This window comes from Monodelphis domestica, chromosome X (assembly GCF_027887165.1).
Source record: "Monodelphis domestica isolate mMonDom1 chromosome X, mMonDom1.pri, whole genome shotgun sequence".
NCBI classification, from domain to species: domain Eukaryota; kingdom Metazoa; phylum Chordata; class Mammalia; order Didelphimorphia; family Didelphidae; genus Monodelphis; species Monodelphis domestica.
The window spans coordinates 73,985,647-74,003,530 of NC_077235.1; the positions used below are offsets into that span (position 1 = coordinate 73,985,647).

At 42.5% G+C, this 17,884-nt stretch overlaps 1 protein-coding gene across 6 annotated transcripts in view; it reads left to right on the top strand.

The window, feature by feature from the left end:
* Positions 1-10,512: 10,512 nt before the first annotated feature.
* Positions 10,513-17,884, top strand: part of LOC100029725 (protein bicaudal D homolog 2-like) — a 38,761-nt gene continuing 31,389 nt past the window's right edge. The window contains exons 1-2 of one of the 6 annotated variants that reach the window (XM_056809224.1): positions 10,513-10,749; positions 15,184-15,291. In XM_056809224.1, the coding sequence (XP_056665202.1) occupies positions 10,528-10,749; positions 15,184-15,291 (330 nt within the window). In that variant the 5' untranslated portion in view covers positions 10,513-10,527. Of the gene's footprint in view, positions 11,067-11,682; positions 12,356-15,183; positions 15,292-17,884 lie in introns of those variants that run through there. The other 5 variants (XM_016426629.2, XM_007507059.2, XM_007507058.3 and 2 more) reach the window with 5 other exon arrangements.

Consider the following 17,884-nt stretch of genomic DNA (forward strand, 5'->3'; position numbering starts at 1 on the left):
TAGATAAACTCAGTCTCCAAGTCAAAAATGAAGATAGGTTTTGTTTTAAGAGGGTCAAGTCTCACAATAAAGCTGGACTTCTGGTCAAGACCAAAAGACCTGACCATTGTGAGAGAACTTCTTTTATATCCTAAAGAATATCATAACTTATGAAATAATCTAAGACAGTGATAAAAACAGAGAGATATGGTTTGGTTGAAGTCAAAGTCATTTGGTAAAGACTTAGGAGTCACTTGATAGAAGAGGGGGGAGTGGGGGGAGCCTGGAGTAGTGATGCAAAGGAAAAGAGTGGGTACTGTTGGGTGGTACCAGGTTTCGAACCCCAGGTCAGGCCTAGTGACATATACTAGATCACAAGTTCAAGACCATAATTATTGCTGAGGGTGCAGGATATAGCAACTTAGGAGGACGGGGCTGACACTGAGGCCTATGCGAAAGCAGTTATTTTCTTAATTCAAAACCTTAATACTTATATCAGAATAATTACAAAAAAGCCTACTAGAATCATGACATGCTAACTATCTTAGAATTACAATTATGATCATGTCAAGACTTCTGCTAACATTAAAATCTAATGCTCATATAAGGGAGTAGGGGATTTTTCTCTCACAGTGTTTCTTGCCAAAGATACCGAAGTGGTTTGTATTTCCTTCTCCAGCTCATTTTACTGATGAACACACTGAGACAGACAGGGTTAAGTGTTAAGTTAAGCCCAGGATCACACATCTAGCAAGTACCTGAGGCTGGATTTGAACTCTGGAAGATGTCTTTCTGACTTCAGGCCTGGTGCTCGATTCAATGCAGCGCTACCTAGGGACCATAGGAGAGGATATGTATTATTAAGGAATGTTTTTATTTGAGTACGTGACAAAGGCTACTACTATCTGCTAAGCCATGCTGCCTCTGGAGTTTTAATAATGCTCTCCTGTTCTTTTTTTCCTTATGCCCTTTGGTTTTTGTTAGTATTTTCAGCTTGGGCCCCCTTGTCCAAAACCCATACTTAGTTAACTTTTACCAAGGATACAGGGGATTTGGCTACAGTCCCAAGGGGAATAAAATATGTGTGCATATTAATATATATATATAGCACATATGTAGCCAGACATTTTGGTGGGGCACTGGGCCTGAAGTGAGGAAGATCTTCTCAAGTTCAGATCTAGGCTCAGACGCTTAGCTGTGTGACCCTGGACAGGTCACTGAACCCTATTTGCCTAAATTTCCTCCTCCAATGAACTGGAGAAGGAAATGACAAGCAATTCTAGTATCTTTGCCAAGAAAACCCCAAATGGGATGATGAAGAGTCAAGACATGACTTGACAACAACAACAGAAATATTGACAGAAACATTTTAAGGTTTTCAAAGTTCTTGACATACATTATTTCATTTGACATATACAACAATTCTTGTAAAGTATATTTTTTATTGTATAGAAGAGGAAACTGGAGCTGAGCGTGTTGGGTCACCCAGTATCCAAGGCTGGATTTGAACCCTGGTCTTCTTGACTGCAGGGCCAGCAGAGGATCTATTACACTAGCCACATTCTAGTCCATGCAGTAAAGCCATTCTTTCTCAAACCCAGTGCTGTTAAATAGTGACATTTTCAAGGAATTCACCAACAGCCCCAATGTGGCATCTCTGGTTATGTTATCGATTGGAAGCAAAAAGATTCCTCGTGTTTGCTTGTGCAAGCTTTGTGCAACTTGGGTTCAGCCATGTGTTCAGCTACCTGTGGCGGGCAGAAATTACCTATTGTCTTGGAAGAAATGGGCTGCCGAATGGGTTACTCAATTGTGCACGTCATGATGGCTGTATACCCTTAGCAGTAAGAGTGCCCAACATGTGCACCGACGAACCTGTTTCCGTGTTTACTTGATAAGTAAGGGGAGAGAGACTACATGAGGAGGAGTTCTTACATTTAGACTCACTTGTTAACTTTGCAAACAGTGCTAATGGAAGATTGGGCAAAAGCCCACATTTTGTTTCCCATTTTATTTCTCCAGAGAGACAACAGTTAGTGCACGGACTTTGGAGGGAGAGGTTCTGGGTTCAAATACAACCCCTGACACTTTGGGCAAGCCACTTAATCTCTCTCTGCCTCCGTTTCTGCAACTGTAATAAAATTAGGATAATCCCAACCTTCTATGGTTGTTGCATCAAATGAGATAATGTTTGTAAAGTGCAGAGAACAGTGCTCTGGATGTAGTAAGGACTTAATACATGCCTGTTGCCTTCATTCCCACTTAGATGGAAACCTCCAAAGGGTAAGGATTGTGCCATGGTCTTCAGAGTGAACTCTACAAAGAATGAATATGAAGTAATGATTGATAGCCAAATGAAATGATCACATGTCAAACATCTCTTTTTCAAAGGAAATACAAATACATTTGAAACTTCATTTTCTTAGGGGCAGCTATGTAGCTCAGAGAGCCAGGCCTAGAGAGGAGGAGGTCCCGAGTTCTAATATGACCGTACATACTTCCTAGTGATGGGACCCTGGACAAGTCACTTAACCCACACTGCCTCACCTTAGCACCGATATATAGTATTGATTCTAAGATGGATGTAAGAGGTTAAAAAATGAAACTTCATTTTCTTTTCCATTTCTTGGAGGAAGTGTGCTCCACATTCATGTGCTGCTATTTCAGATGTCAGGGAGCTTTCAAGAAGTTTTCAATCAGAGACCTCTGTCCAATTCCCTCTCATTATAGCTGACAGATCCTAAGAGAATGGTCTGGACATAGAAAAGACAAGTAATAGAAGCTGAACAAAAAGAGGAATGAGTGAATGAATGAGTTGGGTCAGTGGGTTAAGAACTTCTTATTTCTATCACAGTGCACTAGAGAGACCCACCTAATCCATTTATCTTTGCACATCCTAAGCACAAAATTTTTGGACATTTCTCTCCATTTTGGGTCTCTCTGAAGTACTGGCCCCCTTCTCCCCAAAATGACAACTGGAGATACATGGGTGCCATGAACTCTACAGTCATTTTCTACTCTGTATTTTGCTATGTCCTTTGTATCACCACCCTTTTAAGCTATTCCATTATGATATTTAATTTCCATTCATATAAATAGGAATTTGGAACCTGACTATCTTTTGAACAACTTGGAATTGGAGAATCATAGGGCTAAGGTGGGAAGGGACTTCAGAAGTCATCTGGCCAATCCCCTTGTTTTACAGAGCAGGAAACTTGAGCATAGGGAGGGATCATAGAATCCTAATAGTAAGCAGCAGAGGTGAGATTTGAACCCAGTGCCCTCAGACTCCACAGCTAGAGCTCTTTCTACTTTACCAAGATGCTGCTGCTTTTACCATGGAGTTGGCCCAAGATTTGATGGAAGCTTGTCTATTTCTGTGCATCATTAAGGCCCTGTCCCCTTTGGGGATGCCAAGGTCATATTTCCACATAAGACAACCTTTCGTATTATGTGAAACCCCATTCCAGTTGCCAGAGGATAAGCTGACTTAGTGTCATCATAGCCATTTGCCAAATTCTTTTTTCAAATCGATCTGCTCTAATTTAGTCAATTTATTTTTTCTTTCAGCTTCCCATTGTAAAGATTAAAATTTAGGGGAGACAGGGAGACTGAGGCAGGTAGAAATTAGTTTCTCTCTGCAAGGAGTATTATATTTTTGGAGGTTTATTAAAGGTTAAAGATTAAAGAATATACAAGTAAGAAACATGTGCCTAGGCCAGAGGCCTAGACAAAATAACCTCACATTACGCAAGAGACCACCTGCTCCAAAACGGAAGTCCAAAAAGAGCCAAGAGCCCCCTCAAAAGCCTTTGAATCAGCTTAAATACCTTCTGATCTCGGCCCAGGTGAGATTACAAGGCATTCTGGGGAAGTGGAGCAAAGGCTCATGGGGATTGTAGTCCTGTATTCGAGTCTATTTTTTACATACCCCCGGGGGTGTGATCATTTTTGGAAAAATTAATTTTTCCCCAAAAGGATCATAAAAACATAATAAACTTAAAAGATTACAATACTGTGAGGATAAGAGAAAAAAGAATAAAACCAATAATTGCTGAACACATTGACAAAAAGCCGTTAGGGGGCAGTCCCCTTTGGCATAAAAGTATACATACAAATAAATGTTCAATCAACCACACCCAAAGTTCAATTTTGTGCAGCTTGTGGTCTGGAGGCTTCTTCATGGTGGCTTCTCCAACAGTTCAGTTCTGGATTCAGAGAGGCAGCATCTTCTTTACCTAAAATTCTTCTCAAAAGGAATTTAAACTTTGCAATTTAAATAATGATTTTTTTTTTTACATTCCTCCGTGTTGTGGGTGATTGAAAGATTCAGAATCAGTTAGGGATGCATGGCTGAGGTATGAGGCATGTGAATCAATTGGCAAGAGATATTAAAAAGACATCAGAAAATCCAAAAGAAAAGAAAAATCTCTGGATGAAAATATAGACTATCAAAGTCTTATGTGTAAAAATTCCAAGTAGAAGAAAAATAAATCCATAACAGGTCCTTGAATCAGGGCCCAATCAAAATGATCTAAGCAATGATGCATTTACCCAGTCAGTGCCAGGACTACAGAAAGGTACCACACTATGAGAGGCAGAAAAGGGGACCAGATTATAGGAGCCAAGGTTTCAGGGATACTTGTCTGTGAGTATACTCAGGGTGAGTGTGGATACAAGGAAAGCCTATGTCTTAACACATGTTAAACATAGTAACCTCGAGTCTTCACACTAGGTTCAAGACCTTTGTATTGGCCTAGAAGTGCATCAATCCATCCTAGATTGGCCTTTCTTTGGCCCTATGAAATGGCTCTTGTGTGTATCTCTTGTCCTGGAATCAGACAGAATCATTAAGCAAAGTCCCATAATTTATTTAAATAATTAGTGGCATCGTTTTTATAGTCACAAGCCTTTTAGGGCATGTATTAGTAAATGTATCTTAAACTTAAAAATCAAAAGGTTAAAGAAAATCTTAATACTGGTGACATGTGCTTCAAATATAAAAAGGAGAGAAAAAATAAAAACTGAAAAAGTTTATTGCACATGCAAGAAAAATATAATAATAAAAGAGCTTTAAAAAATTCAAAAATATAGCTTATAACCATTGACACTCTGTCAGTTAAGAAAATATAAAATGCAAGGCTTTCTCACAAAAAATGAGATCCATTTCCTCTTTGTATCTGGCCATGATCACTGTGAGTAGAAGGCAAATGAATTGAACAAGCTTAACAATTTTTTCATCTTTAAAAATACAGTAGTACAAATATGTAGAAATCAAAATCCCCCAAATTCTCAATAGCCCAATTAATTACAATAGCAAACAAACACACTTTCATATTTCACATAAGTTGCTGAATGACATTTTTAAAACCTATGAATTGATGGACATTTGTCACAATTTTTACAAACAGAGCAATCCTTCAACCTTGGTAATAAACATATATATATTTTTAAACAAAGTAAAACTCATCTTGGGTTAAGAACATAATCAAGAAATCTATATATCATTCTGGTAGAAATAAAATAGTGAGCTGAAGAGCATAAATAAAGGGGTGCCTCCTTTTTCTTAAGGAGGCTTATAGGGATACAAATGCCCTGAGATTAACTGCCCAACTTCCATTCACATGTGGGAAGGTTGGGGGTTATAAAATGTATTTCACTTCAGCTAATGGGCCTTACCTCATGGTAGGGGCAGGCAAAAATAACCAGATTGTTAAAAAAAATTCCAAAAATCATATTTAAAAAACCCTTAAAATCAAATCATTTGAGGTATTTAGCACATTAAAATTCCAAAGGTTGTTAATACAATTATAACCAGTTCTGAAGTCCATCTATCCTCGGCAAAATAGAAAAAAGCTGTTTTTTCATATATGGGCTTATTCACAATAATATCTGTTCAACACAGTTATAGGGGGAAAACAACAGAATTTTAAAACTCAGTACATTCAAATTAAATTCAATCAACCTTCAGTTCACAGAATAATATTCAATCCAGTAATATATGAACTTAAAACCACAAAGTTATATCTTAAACAAAACAATGCAATAGAATACAGAGATTTGTATAAACCATTGGAGTCTGAAATGCCTTAGAATATAGCCTTTAGTCTCTTCAAAGTTCCTTGGGGTTTTTTTGTTTGTTTGTTTTTAATTATCCATTTAAATGTCTGTTGTCCGAAGGTAGAGTAGTAAAGGCTAGGCTATGGGGTTCAAGGGATCCGTCCAGGGCCCCATGGCTGGGAAGCATCGGAGGCCAGATTTTAGATAGAGACCTCCCGTCTCTGGGCCTGGCTTCCAGTTCGCTGGGCCACCCATTTTCCTCCCCAAAGTTAAAGTTGAATCTTTGGGCTGAGTCTGCTCCCAGACAGGCAGGTAAAATCAATGAAATTGCCAGAAGAGTCAAAAATCCTTTTAAACAGCCCATTGCTATTAAGTTTCTGTTTGAAAAGATCTGTTTCTTCTCTCTAGTCTTTTCTCTCTTTCCCCTCTCTGATACCCCGGTGGCCAATACCCCCAGCCACGTGGAGGCTTAGCCTAAGGGAAAATTACTGGGTCTCCTTTCCCTCTCTTCTCTCCCCTCCACCCACGTGGCCAATACTGTTACCAGCTGGTCGCAATGAGTCCTGAGCGATCTGCTCCAAGGATCTGGGTGATGAGCCAACTAGGGTCGTGCTCGTGGGTCTGGGGCGCAGAAATAGGCAGGCAGCGGGCCAGTGAGAGGCCAGGAGCAGGAGCGGCTGCGGGGGTGGGCAAGGCCGGGACCAGGTACCAGGTGAGGACAATCAGGGCTGCAGGCAGGAAGCAGCGGGCCGAGCCAGGTGGGGTGGGCAGCAGGTCCGGAGCCTGTAGCAGCTTTGCGAGGGTAGAAAACCTTGGCCAGAGAGATATGGCTCAAAAAAAATTTTTTTTTCTAGGTACTAGCTATTAAAAGTTGAACTAAAGATCAGAAAAGAATTCAGAAGATTGAGTTTTTTTTTTCCCCATTAGGTCACCAAACTGTAAAGATTAAAATTTAGGGGAGACAGGGAGACTGAGGCAGGTAGAAATTAGTTTCTCTCTGCAAGGAGTATTATATTTTTTAGAGGTTTATTAAAGGTTAAAGATTAAAGAATATACAAGTAAGAAACATGTGCCTAGGCCAGAGGCCTAGACAAAATAACTTCACATCACTCAAGAGACCGCCTGCTCCAAAACAGAAGTCCAAAAAGAGCCAAGAGCCCCCTCAAAAGCCTTGAATCAGCTTAAATACCTTCTCATCTCGGCCCAGGTGAGATTACAAGGCATTCTGGGGAAGTGGAGCAAAGGCTCATGGGGATTGTAATCCTGTATTCGAGTCTATTTTTTACACCATTCAGACTTTACTGTCCTCCATATGTCATAGAAAGAAATTCATTCTCCTAACCTTAAGAAACAGAAACCAAAAAAGCTATTCAACTCATGTTAGCCAGCCCAGTTGAATCTGTTAATGCTGCCATTTTAAATCTACTTACTGCTGACCCTCCTCCCTCCTTCCTCACTTGTACTTGGTAGAATTCTCCAGCTCCCATCAAAGCCTAGTCCGGTTGCTGTCTCCTCTCTCAACTGTTTCCCATATGGTCTGGGATTGTGTGTATTCTCATCCTTTGAAATTGCATTTTATTTGTTTATTAGTTTGCTCCCACTAGAATATAAACCCCTTGAGATAAAGGACTGTTCCATTTCTGTTCCTCCTTCCCTAAGTTTATCAGGGCTTTGCATACATTAGGTGCTTAATAAATGGTCATTGAATTAGATTGAAAGCTATCACCCTACAATCCAAACTTGGCTTCTTCCTCAAATGATGCCTCATTTTTCACATTTTCAACTTGCCAAAGGTTGTAAAAATTGCATGAACTCTCTTATTTTGCTTTTCTACCCTTCAAGGAATGCTTTAGATGGGCCTTTATGAAACACTTAATCTATTGCTAATTTTTATGTAAAGATTCCCTTGATCTTATCAAGACAGAGAAAGAATGCCTCAAATAACTCAACATCTCTCTAACACTGGGGGGTTTCTCCTGTCCTATCTCTACCACCTGAGTTCAAGTCTTGATGCAGACATGTAGGGGCTGTGTGACCCTAGGCATGCCATTTAAATTCTTAGTCCCTTCTAAATTTCAGAGAAGGTACCAAGTGGCATTGATAGAAGGAGTTTCTATCAGGACCCCCTTACACGAATAAAATAAGAAGCCCAGTTTCCTATTCGGAGGGAACAAAAGACATATAGTCATAATGTGTGTATGTATACAAATGAATGCATATATGTGAAGGTGAAGGTGTTCATGGTATCTACATATAACTTACAAATATATATTTATATGTATAAATACATATTTACAAATATACATGAAAGTTCTGGAGTATATAGGGTTATGTTATACATATACAAAAAACTCAGATAACTTCAATGGCCACCTGCCACCCAGCTCTCAACTGTGGCTCCAAGAAACCGTGGCATGTAAAAGCATCTGGGCAGATGGGCCAAACCAGGTTGAGAGTAATTGACAGGCCTCATGGGGAATGTCTACTCCAAGCATGTGAAGATGTCCCCCCGAAGAAGGGGCAGATAACAATTTGTTCTAAAGGCAGCCGTTAGAGCTTGGTCAGACATGGAAGACACCGAGGCCATCTTGGGCCATTGCCAGTCATCATGACTTCTGTCTTGCCACAGGACTTGGATGACTCTGGGAGAGAAAGAGAGCAGGGCTGATGACTTTGCCTAGTTCTGCCTCACTTCAATCCAATCCATGGGTGAGTGAAGATATCATCAGTGGTGTCTTTGAGTAAGAAGGACAACGACCAACTAACTATTCTTCCAGACTTTCTAGTTGGGAGGCAGAGTGGGTCTCAACCTCGTCCCCAAGAAATAAAAATGACCAAGGCTTTTGAGAGAAGAATGGGTTTGTCCTATCTAAGCTATTGGTTCCTTGGCCATAGGGAGCAGCTTTCTCCAGTTTGCGGCAATATGCCCTCAGGCCTTGCTCCTTTCATCACTAAAATGACTATTTATTGACTACCTTTTCCCTAGCTAATTAGTTGTGACCTTGGGTGGGCCCAAATCTTCAATTTCTCCTGACCCTTTTCCTATCTGTGGGTTAGGTGAAAACGAAGGAAATGATCAGTTCTGGCTCTTTCTTTGTGGGTTTCCTGAAAAGGAAAGGAAATGATGAGTCCTGGGTGGTTTTTTGGGTCCTAATCTGTGAGTTCATGTCGGTGGGGAATTTCTGGTGTGGAAACTCCACAGAACAGCAGGGGAGAGAAGAGAATAAGCATTTATTAAGCCCTTTATTTATTATGTGCCAGGTGCTTTCCCATTACCTCTTTTGATCCTCATAAAGATCATATGAGGTGGGTGCTATTATAATCCTCATTCTACAGTGAGGGAATTGATGCAGGAATAGGTTAAATGGGTTACCCAGGGTCACACAGCTAGTAGTGTCTGAGGCCACATTTAAACTCAGGTCTTCTTGACTCCTACTGTGCTAGCAGCCTAGCTGTCTTCAGTAGCAATGCATTTGTACCCTAGAGGCAACATAGTATGGTGAGTATAATACAGGACCTGAAGTCAGGAATCCCTGAGTTCAATCCTGCCTCAAACACTCAGTTTCTTCATCTGTAAAAGGAATCATAATTGAGCTTCAAGGGCTTAATGTAGGGCTTGGATGAGGTAAGGGATAGAAATGTGAGCTCTTTTTAGGGTATCACCTGGAGTACAGAGACCTGGTTTTGTATGTCTAGCACATAGTAGGTACAGAATAAGGGCTTGTTGATGTTTACACAGCCAGTGTGTTAGAGGTAGCACTTGAACTCCAGTCTAGTGGAGTATTGGGCCAGCCCTTTAGTTTCTTTCCCCCAAGGCAGGCTCTGTTGTTCTAAATGGGATGTCTTGGAACTCCTTGGTTAATTTGGCCCCATTCTGCCTCCCTCCCTACAGATGGCCATTCTTCTGGTGGGTCTGCGTCCCTAAACCTGTGGTCCTTTGGGGAGGGGAAGCCCTGCGGGAGGCCCTACCCCTAACCTCGGAGGGGGGTGGGGGGAACGGCATTTCTCCAGTGCCTAAAATCACTTCCACACGGCCTCTTTCCCAGTTTTACATTCTCGTCCTCTCCAATCCACAACAACCCTAAGGACTGGGTAGGGGAGGGCAGAGCAGAGCAGAGAGTCTGGTGTCTTTGCGGGGTCCCACCCCTCCCCCGGTCCTAGGTGAGGGCTCCCCTCCCCCCGCCTCCCCGCGCGCTGTCCCGGGGCTTCGTCTCAAGCGTCCCAGTGAGCTCGATGACCTCCTACATAGCCGCCAATCAGGGGCCTGCGCAGGCCGCCCTCAGCAGAGCTTGTAGTCAGCTTCAACATCCCGTTCCCACCCTCGTTTCACACCCGGCCCCTCCCTATCACGTTCGCCTGCTGGGGGTGGGACAAGGCCTCGGGGGCGGATCCAGACCTGAGGAAAATGGGGCCGAGACTGCGGCTAGACCGTCGGACCGAGCGAAGCACTGCGGCGTTGAGGGGAGGGACTTGGGTGAGTCCGAAAGAATGCGTTTCTCATTGGTTCCCTCGACGGCAGTCCCGCCAATCAGCTTTCCTGCTCTCGGAGAGTTTCGCTGGGGGGATGGGGCGAGAGAAGGGGGCGGGACAAGCGAGTTGGCAAATCAGTGGCTTCGATGTGGCCCGAGGGGACCGTTAGACGCTAAAGGAATTTCAAAGCTGCGCCTGGGCCTCAGCGGGCTGAGGGAACGGTTGCAGCGGCCTCCGGAGGTATGCTAGTATGTGCAAGTGGGGAGGGGGCTCTGGGTCCGGCCAGCGCCTCGGTGGAACCCCGCTCCCTCCGACCTCGGGTGGAGCTCGGAAGGGGCGGAGGCGGGGGCGTGGCTCGCACCCTAGCCCTGCGCACGCGCACTAGTGCGGCCCGGGGCTGCGGGGGCCACGCGGCTGCGCCGGCTACCTGTGGCTGTCAAGTCAGTCCGCCCACGTCTGTCTAGGCTGCGGGCTGGAAGGCTTGCCCCACCCAGGTAAGAGGGAAAAGCAGCAGCGCAGCTCCTTTGGGTCTGGCAATCGGACGCTCCCATGAAAAGGTAAGGTGGCAAATTGGTAGACGAGGGGTCCATAGCGAAATGCTTGTTAACTGATCCCGAGCCCCAGCCTCGTCCCTGCGGCCCCACCCTAGGTGGGGCGGGCTCGTGGCACAAGAGATTGGTTTTCCTCCTAAAACCTCCCAAACCATGGAAACAACTGCATTGGACATTGACCTGGACTGGCACAGTGCCTGGCACATAGCAAGCCTTAATAAGTGCTTGTTGATTGTTTATTTACCGACAGCTTCTTTGCTCTCCCCACCCCCTCCCCATCTAATCTTCCTGCCCTGATGTAGAGGAAAATAGTGCCAAAATGGTAATCCTCTGCCATCTCTAGAACTAGCAAAATCCTGTTACCTTTAACCAGTAGTTGCCAGTCGGTCGATAGGCATTTATGAGATGCCTACTATGTGCCAAGCACTGGGGAAACCGAAAGAGACAGTTAGTCTCAAGGAGCCCATGGTCTAAAGGGTAGCCAGATATGTACAAACAAGCCATGGGTTTATTAGGATGTGTTATGTCCTAATAAATGGGAGATAACAGAGGGAAGGCACTAGAATGAAGAGGGGTTGGGGTGGGGGGGGGGAAGGCTTCCGGTAAAAGATGGAAGCCAGGAGCCAGAGATAAGAAGGGAGAAGGTTCTGGGCATGAGGGACAGCCAGAGAGAATGTCTGGAGCCAAGAGATGGAGTGTCTTGTTCATGGGACAACCAGAAGGTCAGTGTCTCTGGATCGAAGATTACCGGAATAAGGGATAACGTCAGGGAAGAAGATGTAAGGAAAGGTAGGAGGGGACTAGGTTATGAAAGGCTTTGAATGCCTAAAAGAGAATTTTGTGTTTGATCATGGTGGCAATTGGAAGCTTCTGGAATTTGTTGAGTGGGAGGGGGAGAGATGGTCAGACCTGCGCTATAAGAAAATCTCTTTAATGGCTGAATGGAGGAGGGATTGCAGTAGGGGCAGCAGACACACCAGCAGGCTATTGCAATACGTAATGAAGCCCTGCACCAGGGTGGTGGCACTATCCAAAAAGAGCATGTCTGAGAGCTGTTGCTAAGGTAAAATCGACAGTCCTTAGCAACAGACTGGATATGGGAGGGGTGAGAGATAGTGAGTAGAGGAGGATGACTCCTAGGTTTAGAGTCTGAGAAACTTGGGAGGAGGATGCTGCCCTCTAGAGTAATAGGGAAGGGAGGAGAATGGGAGGGTTTAGGGGGAAAGATAATGATTCACACTCGAAGATGTTGAGCGCAAGATGTCTACCTGGCATGTGGACATTGGAGATTGGAGGTGAGCCAAGTGGCTAGGGCAGGAGAGGTAGATTTGAGAGCCATTGGTGTAGTTATTGGCAATTAAGGGGAGGGTTTAAGGGGGAAAGATGATGATTCCATTTTGAAGATGTCGAGCTCAAGATGTCTCCCTGTAATTGGGACATTCCAGATTGGAGGTCAGTTGAATGGTTAGGGCAGGATAGGTAGATTTGAGAATCATTGGGGTCAAGATGGTAATCAGATCCATGGGAGGTTGTTGAGCCCTGTTTAGCACAATGCCCTAGTAGGCATTTAGTTGATTTCTGATTGATCGGGGTCACCAAGGAAAGTAGTATAGAGGGAGAAGAGAAGGGAGCCCAGCACAGGACCCTGTGAGACATCTAGGGTTAGAAGATGTAATCTGGAAAGGATCCAGCAAAGCAAAGTAAGAAGGAGCTGTCTGATAAAGTGGAAAAATCCGGAAAAAGTGGTGTCTCAAAACCCTAGAGAGAAGAGGGTGGTCAACCGTGGCAAAGGCTACAAGAGGTCAAGAAGAATGAGGAATGACAAAAGGCCAATTGGATTGGATTTGGCAATCGAGATCATTGGTGATTTTGGAGAGAGCAGTTTCAGGGGAATGATGAAGGCAGAAGCCAGATTGTAAGGGGTTAAAAAGAGAGGAGAGGAGAGGAGAGAAAATGAAGGTATCTGTGGTAGATGGCTTTTCAAGGAGTTTAGCCACAAAGGGCAAAATAGATATAGGGACTGAAGGATCAGGTGAAGGTTTTGTTTCAGGATGGGGGAGATATGGGCATTTTGTAGGCAATAGGGATAGAAGATGGGGAGATATTGAAAATAAATGATAGAGTGGGGATGTAAGAGGGGGCAGTCTATTGGAGGAGACAGGAAGGAAAGGTCATTTGAACAAGTAGTAAGGTCACACCTTTTCAAATGCGACAGAGGTGAAGGAAGTAACAGAAGGAATTTGAGTGACAGGAGGCAAGGAAGAATGGGTGGAATTCATAGCAAATGATTTCAATTTTATCTGTGAAATATGAGGGCAAGGTCTCAGCTGTGAGATTTGGGAGGGGGGGGGAACCTTGGGAGGTTTGTGGAGGGATGACAAGGTTTGGAAGAGCCGCTGTAGAGAGTGGGAAAGTTAATAACCTGGCTGACTGCTCCCTATTCTCCTTTGCAGGCTCTTCGCCCCTGTATATACCCCAAGGCTCTATTGTGGGCCTTCTTCCCTCTCTATTCACAGTGACCTCATCAGCTCCCATGGGTTTCATTTTCTCTAGACAGATGGCTCTCAGATCTTTGCCTCCAGTCCCACATCATCAGCTGACTTTTGGACATTTCCAACTGGATGTCTCGTAGACATCTTAAATTAAATCTATCCTAAAGAGATCATGCTATTTTTCTCCCCATTCTTCTTCTTTTATCTCACTTCTCTGTTTATGTCAAGGACATCACCATTTTTCTAATTTCCCAGGTTCAGAACCTCAGTTCCTCATTCTCTCACCTTCTATATCTTTTGGGTTGCTAAATCCTATCATTTCTGCTGTAACATGTCACATCCATCTCTTCCTATAGCTACCACCCAAGTTCAGCCATCCATCCTCTCTTATCTAGACTATTCTAATAGCCTCCTAGTTGGCATCCCTGCTTCTAGTCTTCCTCTTCTTCAATCCATCCACCACACAAGTACCACACTGATTTTTGTAAAGGGCAAGTCTGACTGCGTCATTCCCTGAACTCGTCTTTTTGGCTTTTTTTTTTTTAAATGGAGCTTTTATTGATGTGTTTTATTTCTTACATCACTGCAGTTATCCTGTATATCCCTCCCTTTCCCCCTCCCACTCCCTGAGAGCCATCCAATATGACAAATGATATTGTTTTTAAAAAACCCTTACCTTTTGTCTTAGAGTCAGTATGATTCTAAGGCAGAAGAATGGTAAGGGCTAGGCAATGGGGGTTAAGTGACTTGCCCAGGGCCACCCAGCTAAGTAGTATCTGAGGTTTTATTTGAACCCAGGATCTCCTATCTCTAGGCCTGGCTTTCTGCCACCTAGCTACCCCATGGGATAGACTTTTTTAAAAAAAATCCTTACCTTCTGTCTTAATTGATTCCAAAACAACAGAGTGGTAAGGGTAAGGCAATATGTAGTTAAGTGATATGCCCAGGGTCACCCAGCTAGGAAGTGTCTGATGTTAGATTTGAACCCAGGACCTCTCATTTTCAGGCCTGGTTTTCTGTCACCTAGCTGCTTCGTGGCATAGATTTAAAAAAAAAATCCTTACCTTCTGTCTTAATTGATTCCAAGGCAGAAGAGTGGTAAAGGTAAGGCAATGTGCCTAGGGTCATACAGCTAGGATGTGTTTGAGGACATATTTGAACACAGGACCTCCTGTATCTAGGCCTGACTCTCAATCCTCTGAGCTAGGAACTGCTCCCTAATATTTTTTTAGAGAGGAAAAAAAGAGTCAGTATAATTCATTGAGAAAGTATGAAAAGCTATGCAAGGTGTAGTAACACCTGTGGACCCCCTGCCTCCACAAAGGGGAAGGTTGGTGGTGTCTTCTCCCATCTCCCTATCCTAGTCCCACTTGATCTCTATCATTTTGTTACTTTTCCTTTTGATTTTTTGATGTGTCATTATTCTCCCATTTATATTTTTATACTGCCTGCAGATTTTTTTTAGGCTCTGCTTACTTCACTCTACAGTTGTTCCTAAAGATCTCCCCATGCTTCTCTCTATTCATCACACTCATTCCTTCCCATATAGTAACATTCCATTCCATTCATGGACCACATTTTATTTAGCCATTCCCCAAATGATGGGTGTTTACTTTGTTTCCAATTCTTAGCTGTCACAAAAAGTGCTGCTAGAAATATTTTGGACTATGTGGGGACTTTTTTCTTATCGATGGCTTCCTTGGAGGATAAGTCCAGTAATGGAGCCTCTGGTTCAAAGGGTATGGACATTTTAGTCACTTTATTTACATAATTCAATTTGCTTTCCAAAATGGCTGTACCATTTCACAGTTCCACCTACAATGTATTAGTGTGTATTGCCATTTTTTTTTTTGCCATTTTTGCCAATATCCAGGGGATGAGATCATAACTCAGGGCTGTTTTGATTTGCATTTCTTTTATTATTAGTGATTTGGAGCATTTTTTTCCATGTGGTTGTGAATACTCTGCAGTTCTTTTGAGGACTGTTGATACTTTTGACCATTTGTCTATTGGAGAATGGCTTATATATATGCACTTATGTTTATATATTTATTAATTATTTATATAACTTAGGTACCAAACTCTTATTGGAGGAATTTGATGCAAAGATTTTTTCCAATTCAACCACTTGTCTTAGCAGTTAATGGGTTTATGTTGTCTATGCAGAACCTTTTCAGTTTTGAGGAATCAGAATTACCTGTTTTATCTTTGCAGTTGCCTCTATCTCTTGTGTGGTTCTCTCTTACCCCATGGGGGTGAGAGGTGTATGATCTGATCTGTTTCTCTTCTAATTTTTTTTTAATTTGAAGGTCACTTAAATCCACTTAGAATGTATTGTGGAGTGGAGTAGAAGATATTGCTAGTTCTAAGCCTGATTTTTACCAGACTACTTTGCAGTTTTCTCAGCAGTTTTTAATGTAATAGGGAGTTATTTACTTGGTGATTTATGCTTTTTACTTTATCAAACACTGGGTTATTACGTTTCCTTGTTTCTAGGCTTCTCCATTGATCTCTATCTCCTTTTTAACCAATACCAGATGATTTTGAGGACTGCTGCTTTCTGACCTAGTCTGAGATCTGGAAGTGCTGGTTCCCCTTTGCCCTTAAAATTCTTTCATCGTTTGCCTTGCTAGTCTAGCTGCTTTGTTTTTCCAAATGAATTTTGTTATGATTTTTTCAAGCTCTGTAAAGTATGCCCTTGGTAACTTGGTATAGAGCATATTGACCTGCGAAAAAATAAACCAAAGGAGTTAGACTTTATAAACTGAGGCTTTAATGGGGCAGGACCAGAGGATGGTCTTCGGGACACCATAGATACTGTCATACCAGAGTGCCCAATGCCCATTACTGCATAAAGGCTTGTAAAGCAAAGATCACAAAGGGGAGGGAGATAGAGGAGAGCACACAAAATACAGAGAAGGGTGAATGACATCATAGAATTAAGTACAAAATGATTGGTTACCAAGGTGAGGTGCAGGAACCAACACGATCGGTCAGAAGTTTGGTGATTGGGGGCTTGACTCCCCCTCTTTTCCCCTGGGACTAAGAAGGGCTCATTGTTGGAGTCAGATGCCAGATAGCAGCCTGTACTTTTGGACGGCAAATCTTGAAAGATAGCTTGGTGGCCAAAGATGCCAGCCCCTCCCTTTTTTTTCACACAGTCCTCCAAGGCCAGCAAACATTCCTTGTTTAGGAAAAGATCTGTGGTTTGCAGGAGAGCTGGATTTCTAAACTTAACCCATTATAGACCAGCTGAACTCTGAACTGAGTTCAGAAACACGGAACCCGAAGGTAACAAGTAGAGGTAGCAAGTAAAAGCAAGGCTTTGGTCCTCAGCTTAGACCTACAGATTGGTCAGTCCAAAGCCTTTTCCAAAAATGGAAATTCTGCTAGGAAAGTGGCAGGATTCTGTTTATTTCCAAAAGCTTTAAAGCACTAAAAGTGGAAATTAAATTAAAAAAAACCCTTTCCTTCTGTCTTGGAATAAGTATTGATTTGAAGGCAGAAGAGAGGTAAGGGTGAGGCAGTTGCCTAGGATTGTATAGCCAGGTAGTATCCTAGGCTAGATTTGAACCCAGGTCCTCCTGCCTGACTCCAGGCCCAGCCCTCTATCCACTGTGCTGCCAAGCTGCCTAATTAATTTTGATAGTATTGTTATCTTTACTAATTGGCACAGGCTAGTCATGAGCACTGAATATTTTCCCAGCTATTTAGGTTGTTGTCCTTTATTTCTTTAAGAATTGAATCTATTTTTGTGTGTTTTGAGAGATTGTTCCCCAGAAATTGTATACATTTTGTAGTTATTTGGAATGCAATTTCCCTTTCTATTGCTGCTTCTTGCATTATTATTATTGTCACATAGAAATTCTGTTGAAGGATTTCGTATGTAGCCTGCAACTTGGCTGAAGCAAAATCATCATAGTCATCAGCAAATAGAGATAGGTTTTTTTCTCCTCTTTACCTATCATCATTCTTTAAATCCCTTTCTTTTATCTCTATTGCTAGAATTATGTCAGATAATGGTGTGGAGAGTGGGCAATGTTGCTTCACTCCTGTGTTTATTGGAAAAGGTTCTAATGTTTGCATTATGATTGCATTGCATATGATGTTTGCTTTTGGCTATAGATAGATGCTTTTTATGATTTCTTGGATAAATTCCTGTAGTCTTTTTGATAAGATTTTGCTTAAACATTGTTTTAGGTAGAATTTATTATGTTTCCTTGGCCTACCCATCATTAATGAATATTTCAACAATTGTTTAGATCTGTTCTGTTTTTATTTGTCTGAAAAGTATTTTATGATCATGTTCTTCTAGTTCTTGGGTTTGTCTTT